General features: G+C 36.5%; 1 protein-coding gene across 1 annotated transcript in view; it reads right to left on the reverse strand.

Annotated features, from left to right (window-relative positions):
- Window positions 1–2,648: 2,648 nt before the first annotated feature.
- Window positions 2,649–16,306, reverse strand: part of LOC130075526 (H-2 class I histocompatibility antigen, K-K alpha chain-like) — a gene marked incomplete at its 5' end in the record, with an annotated part of 35,298 nt that continues 21,640 nt past the window's right edge. Inside the window, 7 exons of the mRNA XM_056240140.1 lie at window positions 2,649–2,761; window positions 2,950–3,084; window positions 3,250–3,528; window positions 4,398–4,664; window positions 4,761–5,001; window positions 12,517–12,827; window positions 13,697–13,963. Of these exons, the coding sequence (XP_056096115.1) occupies window positions 2,649–2,761; window positions 2,950–3,084; window positions 3,250–3,528; window positions 4,398–4,664; window positions 4,761–5,001; window positions 12,517–12,827; window positions 13,697–13,963 (1,613 nt within the window). The remainder of the gene's footprint in view (window positions 2,762–2,949; window positions 3,085–3,249; window positions 3,529–4,397; window positions 4,665–4,760; window positions 5,002–12,516; window positions 12,828–13,696; window positions 13,964–16,306) is intronic.

Genomic DNA, 16,306 nt, shown 5'->3' on the forward strand with positions numbered 1-16,306 from the left:
AGCTAGAGTCCAAGTCAAGTCTCAAGTCTTTGAGCTAGAGTCCAAGTCAAGTCTCAAGTCTTTGAGCTAGAGTCCAAGTCAAGTCTCAAGTCTCTGAACTAGAGTCCAAGTCAAGTCTCAAGTCTTTGAGCTAGAGTCCAAGTCAAGTCTCAAGTCTCTTGTGCTTATAATAAGTGTTGCATCACGTACAGCGACCCATCCAGGCTGCTTAGAACACTTCATAGCTATATATAAGGAATTCAAAGCATGTAATGCTATTATGACTCCTTTATCTATTGGCATACAGTATCAGCTTTGATTTAGGTATATAATCAGTGTAAACAGGCTATTTCAACATGACAAAAACACCAAGAATGCTTTACTTTTAAGTTAATATCTGCATCTGTAAAAATTGAGGTTCTGAAGAAAAAGGACTCTCATGTCTGTTGCTGAATTGTAATGAAAGGCCTTGGCTCCTATTGTGCTGGCTCTGTGGAGCTGGAGCCATAAGACCAAATATAGAAAATGTTATAGCCTACCTCACAGCACTAAAATTGACATAGTGCAAAACATCACAGTGTAGCTAAATACAAAACACTATTGGAACCAAATTATGTGAAATACATGGTTCCTCATACGTTCATATATTTGTGGCGGCCCGCCACAGTCTGAAGTCTTTCGAGGACGAGTCACTGTGTGTGCGACTTAAGTCGCACTCGAGTCCGAGTCTCAAACTCGAGTCCCCATCTCTGAAGTCATCAGACGAAATTTTCACAGTAGTTTAATAAACAGCTTCACCTGAGATTGTCAAATACAGCAGGATTAATATTTCATCTCCAGATAGTCAAAGATGCACCAAAAACTTAAAGCTGTGACAGTTAAATGCATGAAGTGATCACACTGAATTACATAGACAGCATTTCTGGCCATCATAGTCTCAGAAGCTATAGTGATTTGCTAGTTATTACATACTATATATTCTATCTAACATGTTTTTATATATGAGCTGAGAGAAATATCTGATATTAGTCATCATATTTCACCATATCCAGTACATAAACACTCAAGACTCATTTATTTCTTAATATTGCACATTTAACACATGTTGTCAGAGGCTCATTTACAGTATGCATCTGACAGACACTTCTACCAGAATCACACTTTTACTGGCTGTACATTTGATCAATACTGTACATGTTCTCTGGGAATCAAACCCGTGATCTTGTGCTCGCTAATAATCATGATTAGCAAAATTACAGGAACACTATGAGGACATCTTAATCCAATCTCATCATGATCCAGCAGCAATAAAGTAATAGTTACAAAGAATATTATTAAAAAAAGACAGACAAATATGCTTTTACAGCATTTAAAAACATCATCTGAAAGGAAGGACGTTGATTCCAGTGGAAGATCATTATATAAAATCAGCCTGTAGACTTTAACCGTCTGCTAAAAGTTTAAACAATCACGACAATGACACTTACAGTAGATTAATAACACTTACAGTAGATTAATAACACTTACAGTAGATTAATAACACTAACAGTAGATTAATAACTATTACAGTAGATTAATAACACTTACAGTAGATTAATAACACTTACAGTAGATTAATAACTATTACAGTAGATTAATAACACTTACAGTAGATTAATAACACTTACAGTAGATTAATAACACTTACAGTAGATCATGCATTGATTCATGTCAGAGAAGAGAGGCTGAGGTGAGGAATGAAAAGTAACAATGATGAACAAACGCAATCTAGTGATTTAACTTTTAACTTGTCTAATTTTTATTTTTTTATGATTTCATAATCTTTTAAATAAAAATATTAAACCACAAATGTAAAAACTTATTTCTAAAATATTTTGTCTGATCCCAGTGCTGAACATAACTCATGCACCCCATAATAATCTCACTTGCTGACTGTCAGTATGTTAGCAGCAGATGATACAGAGATACAGCGAATAACACACACACACACACACACACACACACACACACACTTTCTCTGCTGGTAACAGAATAATATTCTCCCTGGTAACAGCTGAAAATAGTATATTATTTAATAGTAATAAGTATTAAATGTAATAATAATTATTGACTAGTTTTTTTTTCCCACATTATGATATTCAACAAGGTAAAAATAATGAGCTAAATAATGCCTTGGCTTTGCCATTTATAACAGTCTTAGTTCTTAAAGGTGATGAGTTTGAGTTTTATGTTAAAAACTGTTAATAATTCACTGTTTGCCTTCTGAAGAGTAAAACACTGTGAAACTGATCCGTGTTTAACTGGTTTAACAAGCGTTTCAAATGTGTTTTCTGTTTCACTTTTGATCAGATCACAGAAAACAGAAGATTTTAAACTCCCAGATGTTTCACTTCTATATAAAACACTAATTCACAATTCCCTTCTGTCCATTTGACTGAACTAGAGAACTGAATGTAACATTTATTACGCGATCTCGACCCTTTGAAATGTTTCAAGAGACTCTCAAATGTGAAAGCATCATATTTCTGCCGAGCATAAAGAACATAATAAACAAGATTTGTCAACATTATTGTTAATAAAGCAGAGTTGACTCAGAACAAAATGCACATTTTGCAGAAAATAACTGGAAAAGTATAACACATTCAGAATGAACAAACATGAAAAACATTTCATTTAATGACCCGTTCAGATCCATCCGCTTGTAGATCCATGATCATCATGGTCGAATCTGGACTGGCCATCGGTATCCGATCACTGCGCCGTAAGAGGAAGAACTTCTCCTCTGACCGGAAAGATACAGTATAAAATACATATTATGTTCTTGTAAATAATATAATAAATATAAACATATTTGAATATTTATTCACACTTCTCATTTGTTTCAAAATTATCAAAATCTCTATCACCATGCTCACATATTTCTACCATTGTAAACTGCCAAACTTTTCATTTATAGTTCATACATTTCACCATTTGGCCTTCTCTTGTACCAGCAAAACCCAATGAGAGCGGTAAGACCCAAAACTACAGCTACAGCTCCAACTACAGTCATCACTCCTGCTATAGACCATCCAGATTCTGGTTCACAGTTAGAACATTTTCCATCTGCAAAGTGAAAAATAATATAATAAATAAAAACAAATTCAATAAAAATGTTTAAATAAATGTTTTATATCAACATCAAAAACTTAAAACGGCAACTTTAATCTATTCCAGCATTATCATATTCTCCTGTTACAAATATGTGAGGGTAAATATGATGATATTTACCCCAGTTTACTGTAACTGGTTCTGTCAGACTGCTGTGAGTGACCCGACAGTCATAAGATCCTTCATGGTTTCTGTCGATCTTCACACTGATTCTCTTCTGAAAGGTTTCATCATCATTTGGTCTGATTCCAGAAGATGTTTGATCCTCAAGATTAATTCTGTTCCTTCTGATGTTCATCTGAACATCTCTGGGGTAGAAACCAGTGGCCAGACAGACCAGAACCAGCTTACTGTCATCAGCTGGAGATTTACTCACAGAGACATGAACATCTGGAGAACCTGGAGCAGACAATAACAACACAAATTAACAAACAAACATTTACAAAAAAATGATTCTGTCTTTGGTTCAGCTGTGTGTCTTCAATTATCTTGTCAATCAGTTTAATCGGTTCCTCCCTGTCACATATATTCCCTGTGTTCTCCCTCTGTCTTTGTCGGTTTATATTCCCTGTGTTCTCCCTCTGTCTTTGTCGGTTCTCGTTTGTGGTTGTGACACTCTTTGTACTTTTTCCAATTAAATTATTAAAATATTATTCCAAGGTCTTCTTTGTCATTGTACGCTATCTTCCTCACACCCGAACCATAACAGATCCACAGAAGAAAGTTGGTAAAAACAACAACAACATCATAGGCCAAGTGAGTAGGCATGTTTTACTTGTATAATTATATCTAATAATTTAGTAAGCTGACATACAATCTGATAATCCACTGTGAAGATCAAACTCCTGCAATCCAGACGAACATCCATTGATTTGCAGAGACACTATATACTGCTTCTAGAAAACAAACTCTGTTACACTCCACACTGATCTGCACTAATAAACATGACAATTACATCTAAGAGTGTAGAGAAAACCCCTGCATGCATGAAGCAAAACTTAAACATTTACCATTTCTAAGATCTGTTTTTGCTGTGAAGAATGTCACTTTTACATACAAACCTATAAAGTTAAATAAAAGACTCAAATGACAATTTTTCACTTGCATTTCTGAACCCCCTCAACAGTTTTACATTTTAAACTCACTCGTATTTATTTGTCACTGCAAGACGATAAATGGCTGCTGGATTGAGACAGAATTAGAAACACATTTTCATACAAACACACACAGAGACAAGAGATAATTAATGTGATCTGATTAAAACTTACTACTATTTGTGTTGTTATATGTGGAGATCCAGTTAATGCAGTTGTTGAGGTAACGCTGCAGGAATTTATTGCGTTCTGTGTAAAGATCCCATTCCTGTTTGATTTGTATGGCATTTGGACTTAACACAATCCATTGCATAGTGTCATTATTAAAGGTTATAAGATCTTCTCCATCAAATCCATAATCATCAAAGACAGTCTGATTCACTGATCCATCAGGAAGTTTCTCCAGTTCACAGCCAATTCTTCTCTGAAGAACATGAAGCTCTACAATCACAGAACAACACTCATGAGAAATAAAATAATATATATCCAATTTCATAACATGTCTGATAGTTCTTAAGAGAAAAGCATTAAACTCACCAGAACACTGTGTGCACTTTGACAGTCTGTACAGCTGATATTTGTACCAGTCACTAGAATCATATGGTTCTGTAAAAGGTTTTGGTTTGGTCTCAAATTTAATTAAATTCGCTATTATCCTTTCTCCCACTTCACTACTGCATTGAGCGATCTGTCTGTCATCCACAACACCCACACCTCTGAACGTGGGGAATTGTTCTCCTATGGTCAAGACTGTAAACATGTAGTAGAATTCATGTCTCTCTGAGGAACATAAAACACAAACAACAACAATAAAAACACTTTTTATTGGGACAAAAACTGAAAATCCGCTTCATTTTCATCTAGACATCAGTAGCTATTAATATCAGTGATTCTGGCCTTCATTCATAAACAGATGCCATTAAACAATTATTTAAAATATACTGTCTTTATGTTGCTTTTACATTACAGTGGAAATTAAGTCTCACATTATTTTAATTTTATTTATCCACAAAAAAAAATGTTTTGTAATAATATAAAATGATTCTCGAAAGTCTTGTCGATCGGCCCTTATTAAACAATTAAGAAAGTAAGACGTATTTTTCTTGTATAGTAGCCTATATTATATTAGTATACTATTCTTCTTTTTGGCATAATTTATCATTATAATCAAATTATTTCCTGTATTTTGTGTCCCCATATTCCCTCAATGTATGTAATGCAGGAAATTGGATTCAAATCGGAAAATGTTTCCCCATTTTGAAAAAAAAAGTTACACCCTTGAGCACTGGTATTACAAAACATTCAGTGACACATGCCAATCAAATACAGACCTGACATAATAAACAGAGCAATTCCAAGAGGGTCATAAATAACACGTTTGAAAAAATATTAGGCTACTGACTTTAATGCGTTTAATTGATATTTAAAATATCACAAACTTAGGCTATTTATTTAGGATTAAGTGTCACGATTCATCTGCCAGTCACTACTGGAGGTGTCACAACATACGGTGACGTTCCGCGATTCGGTGTCAGTCAGGTGTGTCGCGATAATGTGACGCTATCCACTGGCACATGCAATGACGACCGTGCGTCAGAATGAGCTTCTGGTCCTCTTCCGTTCGCTAAACAGGAGATGCAGATGCAGAGAGAGTGACGGCAGGGGGAAAGCAAGACCTCGCGCTCGCAGGACAGGCTACTGGCAACATTTTGGGATATTAAAGTTTGTCCAAAAAGTCGCTATAGGCTCTTTAAAAAAAAAAAAGTCAATAAAGGAGTCTGAAAAGTCGCATAAACATCGAAAAAACTATTTTAAATAGCCTAACCTGTGGCCGGTTGCATAAGCAGCTTAGACTTAAAAGTTATAATTCATCAGGATCATAAGTAAAAATTAACTCTGTTCTTACCTTGATGCCCATCGCGTAGATGAAGACCAGAAATACGCCGAACCATTACCTCACTAAAGAAAATGATTTTAAACAAGAAAGAAAACATTTTCCAGTTTATCAGATTGGCGATGGAACTACCTCATGCTTCTTCAGGAAGAGGAAGGTGCTACACGTGACAATGTTTGTTTTTTTGTAGCCTACCTACACTTCACCAAACCCGCGCTATTCAAAAGATCCAAAGAATCGTGTAAAATACAGTAAACCTTGAGATTATTACTTGTGAGATTATTAGAACAAAATATATGAGAACGTATAAAACTAAATTAGCCTAAACAACAACCCAGAACCCGGGTTTGTTCATTAAATGTTCTGATCTTTGCCTTTCATGTTTTATTTATTAGGCTATAGCCTACTTAAAAGAATTCGTTTATTTCTTTTTTTTTTCTTTTTTCACAAATGTATGACTTTTGGAAGTGCAATTTGATTAGGCAATATGCAGTTTAAAGTTGACTCTTCAAAGTGTACACTTGCAGGTGTTGATTATAATTAGGCTAATTTATAGCCTCATTAAATAATAATAATAAGGATAAACTATATTTAAAGCTGCAGTCCGTAGCTTTTTTTGGGTTAAAGATTAGGCTATTCAAAATACATTTTTGAGAAAATACATAACCAGCCAGTGTTCAACGCTATCTGCTTGCCTTAGCTCGATTCAAAGCGGTAAGCTTGTAATAATGTTTGTAACTCCAGTGGTACTGGTGGATTTCAACGGTAGATTCGAGCATGTCTTTGAGTCATTACGTCACATCTGTACACACACATCTGTACACACACATCTGTACACACACATCTGCACACACACATCTGCACACACACATCTGTACACACACATCTGTACACACACATCTGCACACACACATCTGCACACACACATCTGTACACACACATCTGTACACACACATCTGTACACACACATCTGTACACACACATCTGTACACACACATCTGCACACACACATCTGCACACACACATCTGTACACACACATCTGTACACACACATCTGTACACACACATCTGCACACACACATCTGTACACACACATCTGTACACACACATCTGTACACACACATCTGCACACACACATCTGCACACACACATCTGTACACACACATCTGCACACACACATCTGCACACACACATCTGCACACACACATCTGCACACACACATCTGTACACACACATCTGTACACACACATCTGTACACACACATCTGTACACACACATCTGCACACACACATCTGCACACACACATCTGCACACACACATCTGCACACACACATCTGTACACACACATCTGCACACACACACACACATCTGTACACACACATCTGCACACACACATCTGTACACACACATCTGTACACACACATCTGCACACACACATCTGTACACACACATCTGCACACACACATCTGTACACACACATCTGCACACACACACACACACCTGTACACACACATCTGTACACAGACATCTGCACACATACACACACTGTACACACACATCTGCACACACACACACACACACACACACACACACACACACACACACACACACACACACACACACACACATACATCTGTACACACACATCTGCACACACACATCTGTACACACACATCTGTACACACACATCTGCACACACACACATCTGTACACACACACATCTGTACACACACATCTGCACACACACAACTGTACACACACATCTGCACACACACATCTGTACACACACATCTGTACACACACATCTGCACACACACATCTGTACACACACATCTGCACACACACACACACACCTGTACACACACATCTGTACACACACATCTGCACACATACACACACTGTACACACACACACACACACACACACACCTGTACACACACATCTGTACACACACACGTACACACACACACACCTGTATACACACACATCTGTACACACACATCTGTACACACACACATCTGTACACGCACATCTGTACACACACACACCTGTACACACACACACACACACACACACACACACACTTGTACACACACACACACATCTGTACACACACACACCTGTACACACACACACTTGTACACACACACATCTGTACACACGCATCTGTACACGGACATCTGTACACACACATCTGTACACACACATCTGTACACATAAAGAAGAGTCTCGGCTAGTATAAGCTATATTGCGTGTGAGGATGTTGGAGGTGGAGATTTATAGCCTTTTCTCACAGCTCTTGATATAATTAAATTTATCAATTTGATGGCGGATCCAGAAAGGTTCAAACGACAATCAACAGTGACAACTAGAGATTCACCCGCTGTAAAATGCAAGACTTTGGACTGAGATAAATAGGATAAATTTCTGAAGGGCATTAAATGTAGTCCCGCAATGCTGATGTTGTTAACATTACCAAATTGAGAACAAAGTTTGCACGGTTTGATGTGATATGATAATCGATCGTTATTTAATTAGCGCGATTTACTGCAATGGTTTTTTTTCCCCTTAGTTGGTCAGAAGATCAAAAGTGGATGTTACTCACTTGTTCTGATGACATTTTAGGGTGAAAATTATTATGTTGGTCATACTTCCAAAAAGAATAATCTGTGATTCTGAATGCCAGTATCCACACCGGCGGTGACTGACACACACACTCTCCTCAAACATTGTGTTCATCCGCGCTGTGGCATGCAAGCATGCAATTTCAGTTTTGTGTAATATGATCATCCTGGATTATTATGTGTAAAATAGCAAAAATATCATTCATTCATGAATGACGGCGATTTAATCCTAATTCACTTCAATAAAGATAACGAGGCCTATGCTATTGTCATGAGCATCAAGGTGTGGTGGCGCTGCGGTGCAAATTCCAATCATGTTTAGTAGGCTACATGTTAACTCAAAAATTCGTAGAAAAAATATAAACGTTGGAGGCCATTGATCTGTGAGCGAATTACTTGAAATCCATTCTGTGTTAAGGCATGTTATTCCTAATTATGTGTTGTGGCTGGGTTGTTATAGATCTGCGTGACTCTCGATGTCTTAGGCCTAATTGAACGGAGGTATTATGGTATTCTTCTGTATCCTGACGAGTAGCCTAATTTAACTCTAGTTCAAGTGAACTCACAGAGAGCCTATAGACTATTTCTGGGTGGGTGTTTGACTTATTAATTTGTGTCGATAAAGTAGGGTAAATCCTGTATATAGTGCTTGCATAGTGCATACACGTGTAGCTGTTATCTTTGTAAGTCCTTGTAAGTCCTTGTAAGTCCTCGTAAGGCACGCGTAAGTGCACAAAAAAAACCCACACTCCACACTCTTAAAGGGGTCATATAATGCCATTTTTGTACAAGCTAATATGATTCTTTAGGGTCTAAATTAAAAGTTTGTAATATACTTTAATTAAAAATTCTCATTAGTATTGTAAGAAAACACATATTTTACCTGGTCAAAAACAGCTCTGTTTTCAGCACGCCGTTTCAGTGCATATGCCTTTAAATGATCATGAGCTTTGCTCACCCCGCCTCTCTGTTCTGTGCACCGTTTGTAACACAATAACACAATAACCATAACGCGTTGTTCAGTATAAACGTGGGATTATGAATTATATTGAGAACGTCATACATAGAAAACATGCCGTAATGTACCCTGAGTGTAAACCTTAGACGCATTCATTGTGAAGCGTGCAGCTAGCGATTTGCAAAGATTAATATATTAATATAAAGTTTAATAAAACATTACACTCACTTCCGTTCTTCTGGAGATTCAGCAGGAACACGAATATCTGGTACCGATCCTTTTTAGCAAAGCTTCTTAGCAAATCCAGCTTTATACTGACCCTCGTTTATAAAGCAGTCTGGTGAGAAATGAATCGCGCAAACATGAGAGCATTGACGTTGCTCGTGGGGAATATTCCCTTCGAAAACAAACTCAGCCACTGCGTCTTCAGCGGTTCGGATTTAGGAACATTAAAATGACTGTGTTCGTTATTACACCCAAGAACAGAACACCACAATCGCTTAGACGCCATTCTGCTCATAGACAGTGCTCCAGCATATCAACAATGACCGGTCCGGTCCGCGCCGCGCAGACTATGATTGACAGCTACCTCATGTGCGAGGGCGGGTCTGTGTTGAAACGCTCCCGTCAATCAACAATCGTGGGAGGGGCGTCCGTTTTATTGACGTCACAGGCTCGAACGGCTCGATTTGAGGCAGGGGAAAACATATAAGGAGATTAAAACAAAAACCACTGGATGGATTTTTATCATTATATGATGGTTGTGTACAGGCACTGCCAACACACATTTCAGTACAATCAACTTGTAAAAGTGCATGTACCATTATATGACCCCTTTAACAACTTTTTTACACAGACTCAAAAACTAGAAAACGAGTCACCGGGCAGTTTTTAAAAACATCATTTGAAAGGAAGGACGTTGATTCCAGTGGAAGATCATTATATAAAATCAGCCTGTAGACTTTAACCGTCTGCTAAAAGTTTAAACAATCACGACAATGACACTTACAGTAGATTAATAACACTTACAGTAGATTAATAACACTTACAGTAGATTAATAACTCTTACAGTATATTAATAACACTTACAGTAGATTAATAAGATTAATAACACTTACAGTAGATTAATAACACTTACAGTAGTTCATGTATTGATTCATGTAAGAGAAGAGAGGCTGAGGTGAGGAATGAAAAGTAACAATGATGAACAAACACTATCTAGTGATTAAACTTTTAACATGTCTAATTTTTTTTTTATGATTTCATAATATTTTTAATGAAAATATTAAACCACAAATGTAAAAACTTATTTCTAAAGTATTTTGTCTGATCCCAGTACTGAACATAACTCATGCACCCCATAATAATCTCACTTGCTGTCAGTATGTTAGCAGCAGATGATACAGAGATACAGCGAATAACACACACACACACACACACACACACACACACACACACACACACACACACACACACACACGCACGCACGCACGCACGCACACTGTGAACAGAGAGAAACAGTGAATAACTGCTGGTAACAAAATTATACTCTGCCTGGTAGCAGCTGAAAATAGCTGAAAATATTATTTAATAGTAATAAGTATTAAATGTAATAATAATTATTGACTAGTTTTTTTCCCCACATTATGATTTTCAACAAGGTAAAAATAATGAGCTAAAAAATGCCTTGGCTTTGCAATTTATAACAGTCTTAGTTCTTAAAGGTGATCAGTTTGAGTTTTATGTTAAAAACTGTTAATAATTCACTGTTTGCCTTCTGAAGAGTAAAACACTGTGAAACTGATCCGTGTTTAACTGGTTTAACAAGCGTTTCAAATGTGTTTTCTGTTTCACTTTTGATCAGATCACAGAAAACAGAAGATTTTAAACTCCCAGATGTTTCACTTCTATATAAAACACTAATTCACAATTCCCTTCTGTCCATTTGACTGAACTAGAGAACTAAATGTAACATTTATTACGTGATCTCGACCCTTTGAAATGTTTCAAGAGACTCTCAAATGTGAAAGCATCATATTTCTGCCGAGCATAAAGAACATAATAAACAAGATTTGTCAACATTATTGTTAATAAAGCAGAGTTGACTCAGAACAAAATGCACATTTTGCCGAAAATAACTGGAAAAGTATAACACATTCAGAATGAACAAACATGAAAAACATTTCATTTAATGACCCGTTCAGATCCATCCGCTTGTAGATCCATGATCATCATGGTCGAATCTGGACTGGCCATCGGTATCCGATCACTGCGCCGTAAGAGGAAGAACTTCTCCTCTGACCGGAAAGATACAGTATAAAATACATATTATGTTCTTGTAAATAAATAATATAATAAATATAAACATATGTACATTTATTCACACTTCTCATTTGTTTCAAAATGATCAAAATCTCTTTCACCATGCCCACATATTTCTACCATTGTAAACTGCCAAACTTTTCATTTATAGTTCATACATTTTAAAAATGTCTTTAAACAGAGGGGGCAAAAAAGAATTTGATCATGCTGAATATTAATTACTCACCATTTGACCTTCTCTTGTACCAGCGAATCCCAATGAGAGCGATAAGACCCAAAACTACAGCTACAGCTCCAACTACAGTCATCACTCCTGCTTTAGACCATCGAGATTCTGATTCACAGATAGAACATTTTCCATCTGCAGAGTGAAAAAAATATAATAAATAAAAACAAACTCAATAAAAATGTTTAAATAAATGTTTTATATCAACATCATAAACTATTAAAACGGCAACTTTAATCTATTCCAGCATTATCATATTCTCCTGTTACAAATATGTGAGGGTAAATATGATGATATTTACCCCAGTTTACTGTAACAGGTTCTGTCAGACTGCTGTGAGTGACCCGACAGTCATAAGATCCTTCATGGTTTCTGTCGATCTTCACACTGATTCTCTTCTGAAAGGTTTCATCATCATTTGGTCTGATTCCAGAAGATGTTTGATCCTCAAGATTAATTCTGTTCCTTCTGATGTTCATCTGAACATCTCTGGGGTAGAAACCAGTGGCCAGACAGACCAGAACCAGCTTACTGTCATCAGCTGGAGATTTACTCACAGAGACATGAACATCTGGAGAACCTGGAGCAGACAATAACAACACAAATTAACAAACAAACATTTACAAAAAAATGATTCTGTCTTTGGTTCAGCTGTGTGTCTTCAATTATCTTGTCAATCAGTTTAATCGGTTCCTCCCTGTCACATATATTCCCTGTGTTCTCCCTCTGTCTTTGTCGGTTTATATTCCCTGTGTTCTCCCTCTGTCTTTGTCGGTTCTCGTTTGTGGTTGTGACACTCTTTGTACTTTTTCCAATTAAATTATTAAAATATTATTCCAAGGTCTTCTTTGTCATTGTACGCTATCTTCCTCACACCCGAACCATAACAGATCCACAGAAGAAAGTTGGTAAAAACAACAACAACATCATAGGCCAAGTGAGTAGGCATGTTTTACTTGTATAATTATATCTAATAATTTAGTAAGCTGACATACAATCTGATAATCCACTGTGAAGATCAAACTCCTGCAATCCAGACGAACATCCATTGATTTGCAGAGACACTATATACTGCTTCTAGAAAACAAACTCTGTTACACTCCACACTGATCTGCACTAATAAACATGACAATTACATCTAAGAGTGTAGAGAAAACCCCTGCATGCATGAAGCAAAACTTAAACATTTACCATTTCTAAGATCTGTTTTTGCTGTGAAGAATGTCACTTTTAGATACAAACCTATAAAGTTAAATAAAAGACTCAAATGACAATTTTTCACTTGCATTTCTGAACCCCCTCAATAGTTTTACATTTTAAACTCACTCGTATTTATTTGTCACTGCAAGACGATAAATGGCTGCTGGATTGAGACAGAATTAGAAACACATTTTCATACAAACACACACAGAGACAGGAGATAATTAATGTGATCTGATTAAAACTTACTACTATTTGTGTTGTTATATGTGGAGATCCAGTTAATGCAGTTGTTGAGGTAACGCTGCAGGAATTTATTGCGTTCTGTGTAAAGATCCCATTCCTGTTTGATTTGTATGGCATTTGGACTTAACACAATCCATTGCATAGTGTCATTATTAAAGGTTATAAGATCTTCTCCATCAAATCCATAATCATCAAAGACAGTCTGATTCACTGATCCATCAGGAAGTTTCTCCAGTTCACAGCCAATTCTTCTCTGAAGAACATGAAGCTCTACAATCACAGAACAACACTCATGAGAAATAAAATAATATATATCCAATTCCATAACATGTCTGATAGTTCTTAAGAGAAAAGCATTAAACTCACCAGAACACTGTGTGCACTTTGACAGTCTGTACAGCTGATATTTGTACCAGTCACTAGAATCATATGGTTCTGTAAAAGGTTTTGGTTTGGTCTCAAATTTAATTAAATTCGCTATTATCCTTTCTCCCACTTCACTACTGCATTGAGCGATCTGTCTGTCATCCACAACACCCACACCTCTGAACGTGGGGAATTGTTCTCCTATGGTCAAGACTGTAAACATGTAGTAGAATTCATGTCTCTCTGAGGAACATAAAACACAAACAACAACAATAAAAACACTTTTTATTGGGACAAAAACTGAAAATCCGCTTCATTTTCATCTAGACATCAGTAGCTATTAATATCAGTGATTCTGGCCTTCATTCATAAACAGATGCCATTAAACAATTATTTAAAATATACTGTCTTTATGTTGCTTTTACATTACAGTGGAAATTAAGTCTCACATTATTTTAATTTTATTTATCCACAAAAAAAAATGTTTTGTAATAATATAAAATGATTCTCGAAAGTCTTGTCGATCGGCCCTTATTAAACAATTAAGAAAGTAAGACGTATTTTTCTTGTATAGTAGCCTATATTATATTAGTATACTATTCTTCTTTTTGGCATAATTTATCATTATAATCAAATTATTTCCTGTATTTTGTGTCCCCATATTCCCTCAATGTATGTAATGCAGGAAATTGGATTCAAATCGGAAAATGTTTCCCCATTTTGAAAAAAAAAGTTACACCCTTGAGCACTGGTATTACAAAACATTCAGTGACACATGCCAATCAAATACAGACCTGACATAATAAACAGAGCAATTCCAAGAGGGTCATAAATAACACGTTTGAAAAAATATTAGGCTACTGACTTTAATGCGTTTAATTGATTTTTTAAAATATCACAAACTTAGGCTATTTATTTAGGATTAAGTGTCACGATTCATCTGCCAGTCACTACTGGAGGTGTCACAACATACGGTGACGTTCCGCGATTCGGTGTCAGTCAGGTGTGTCGCGATAATGTGACGCTATCCACTGGCACATGCAATGACGACCGTGCGTCAGAATGAGCTTCTGGTCCTCTTCCGTTCGCTAAACAGGAGATGCAGATGCAGAGAGAGTGACGGCAGGGGGAAAGCAAGACCTCGCGCTCGCAGGACAGGCTACTGGCAACATTTTAGGATATTAAAGTTTGTCCAAAAAGTCGCTATAGGCTCTTTAAAAAAAAAAAAAGTCAATAAAGGAGTCTGAAAAGTCGCATAAACATCGAAAAAACTATTTTAAATAGCCTAACCTGTGGCCGGTTGCATAAGCAGCTTAGACTTAAAAGTTATAATTCATCAGGATCATAAGTAAAAATTAACTCTGTTCTTACCTTGATGCCCATCGCGTAGATGAAGACCAGAAATACGCCGAACCATTACCTCACTAAAGAAAATGATTTTAAACAAGAAAGAAAACATTTTCCAGTTTATCAGATTGGCGATGGAACTACCTCATGCTTCTTCAGGAAGAGGAAGGTGCTACACGTGACAATGTTTGTTTTTTTGTAGCCTACCTACACTTCACCAAACCCGCGCTATTCAAAAGATCCAAAGAATCGTGTAAAATACAGTAAACCTTGAGATTATTACTTGTGAGATTATTAGAACAAAATATATGAGAACGTATAAAACTAAATTAGCCTAAACAACAACCCAGAACCCGGGTTTGTTCATTAAATGTTCTGATCTTTGCCTTTCATGTTTTATTTATTAGGCTATAGCCTACTTAAAAGAATTCGTTTATTTCTTTTTTTTTTCTTTTTTCACAAATGTATGACTTTTGGAAGTGCAATTTGATTAGGCAATATGCAGTTTAAAGTTGACTCTTCAAAGTGTACACTTGCAGGTGTTGATTATAATTAGGCTAATTTATAGCCTCATTAAATAATAATAATAAGGATAAACTATATTTAAAGCTGCAGTCCGTAGCTTTTTTTGGGTTAAAGATTAGGCTATTCAAAATACATTTTTGAGAAAATACATAACCAGCCAGTGTTCAACGCTATCTGCTTGCCTTAGCTCGATTCAAAGCGGTAAGCTTGTAATAATGTTTGTAACTCCAGTGGTACTGGTGGATTTCAACGGTAGATTCGAGCATGTCTTTGAGTCATTACGTCACATCTGTACACACACATCTGTACACACACATCTGTACACACACATCTGCACACACACATCTGCACACACACATCTGTACACACACATCT

Source organism: Rhinichthys klamathensis, unplaced genomic scaffold (genome assembly GCF_029890125.1).
Source record: "Rhinichthys klamathensis goyatoka isolate OS25496 unplaced genomic scaffold, OSU_Roscu_1.1 h1tg000582l_1, whole genome shotgun sequence".
NCBI lineage: Eukaryota > Metazoa > Chordata > Actinopteri > Cypriniformes > Leuciscidae > Rhinichthys > Rhinichthys klamathensis.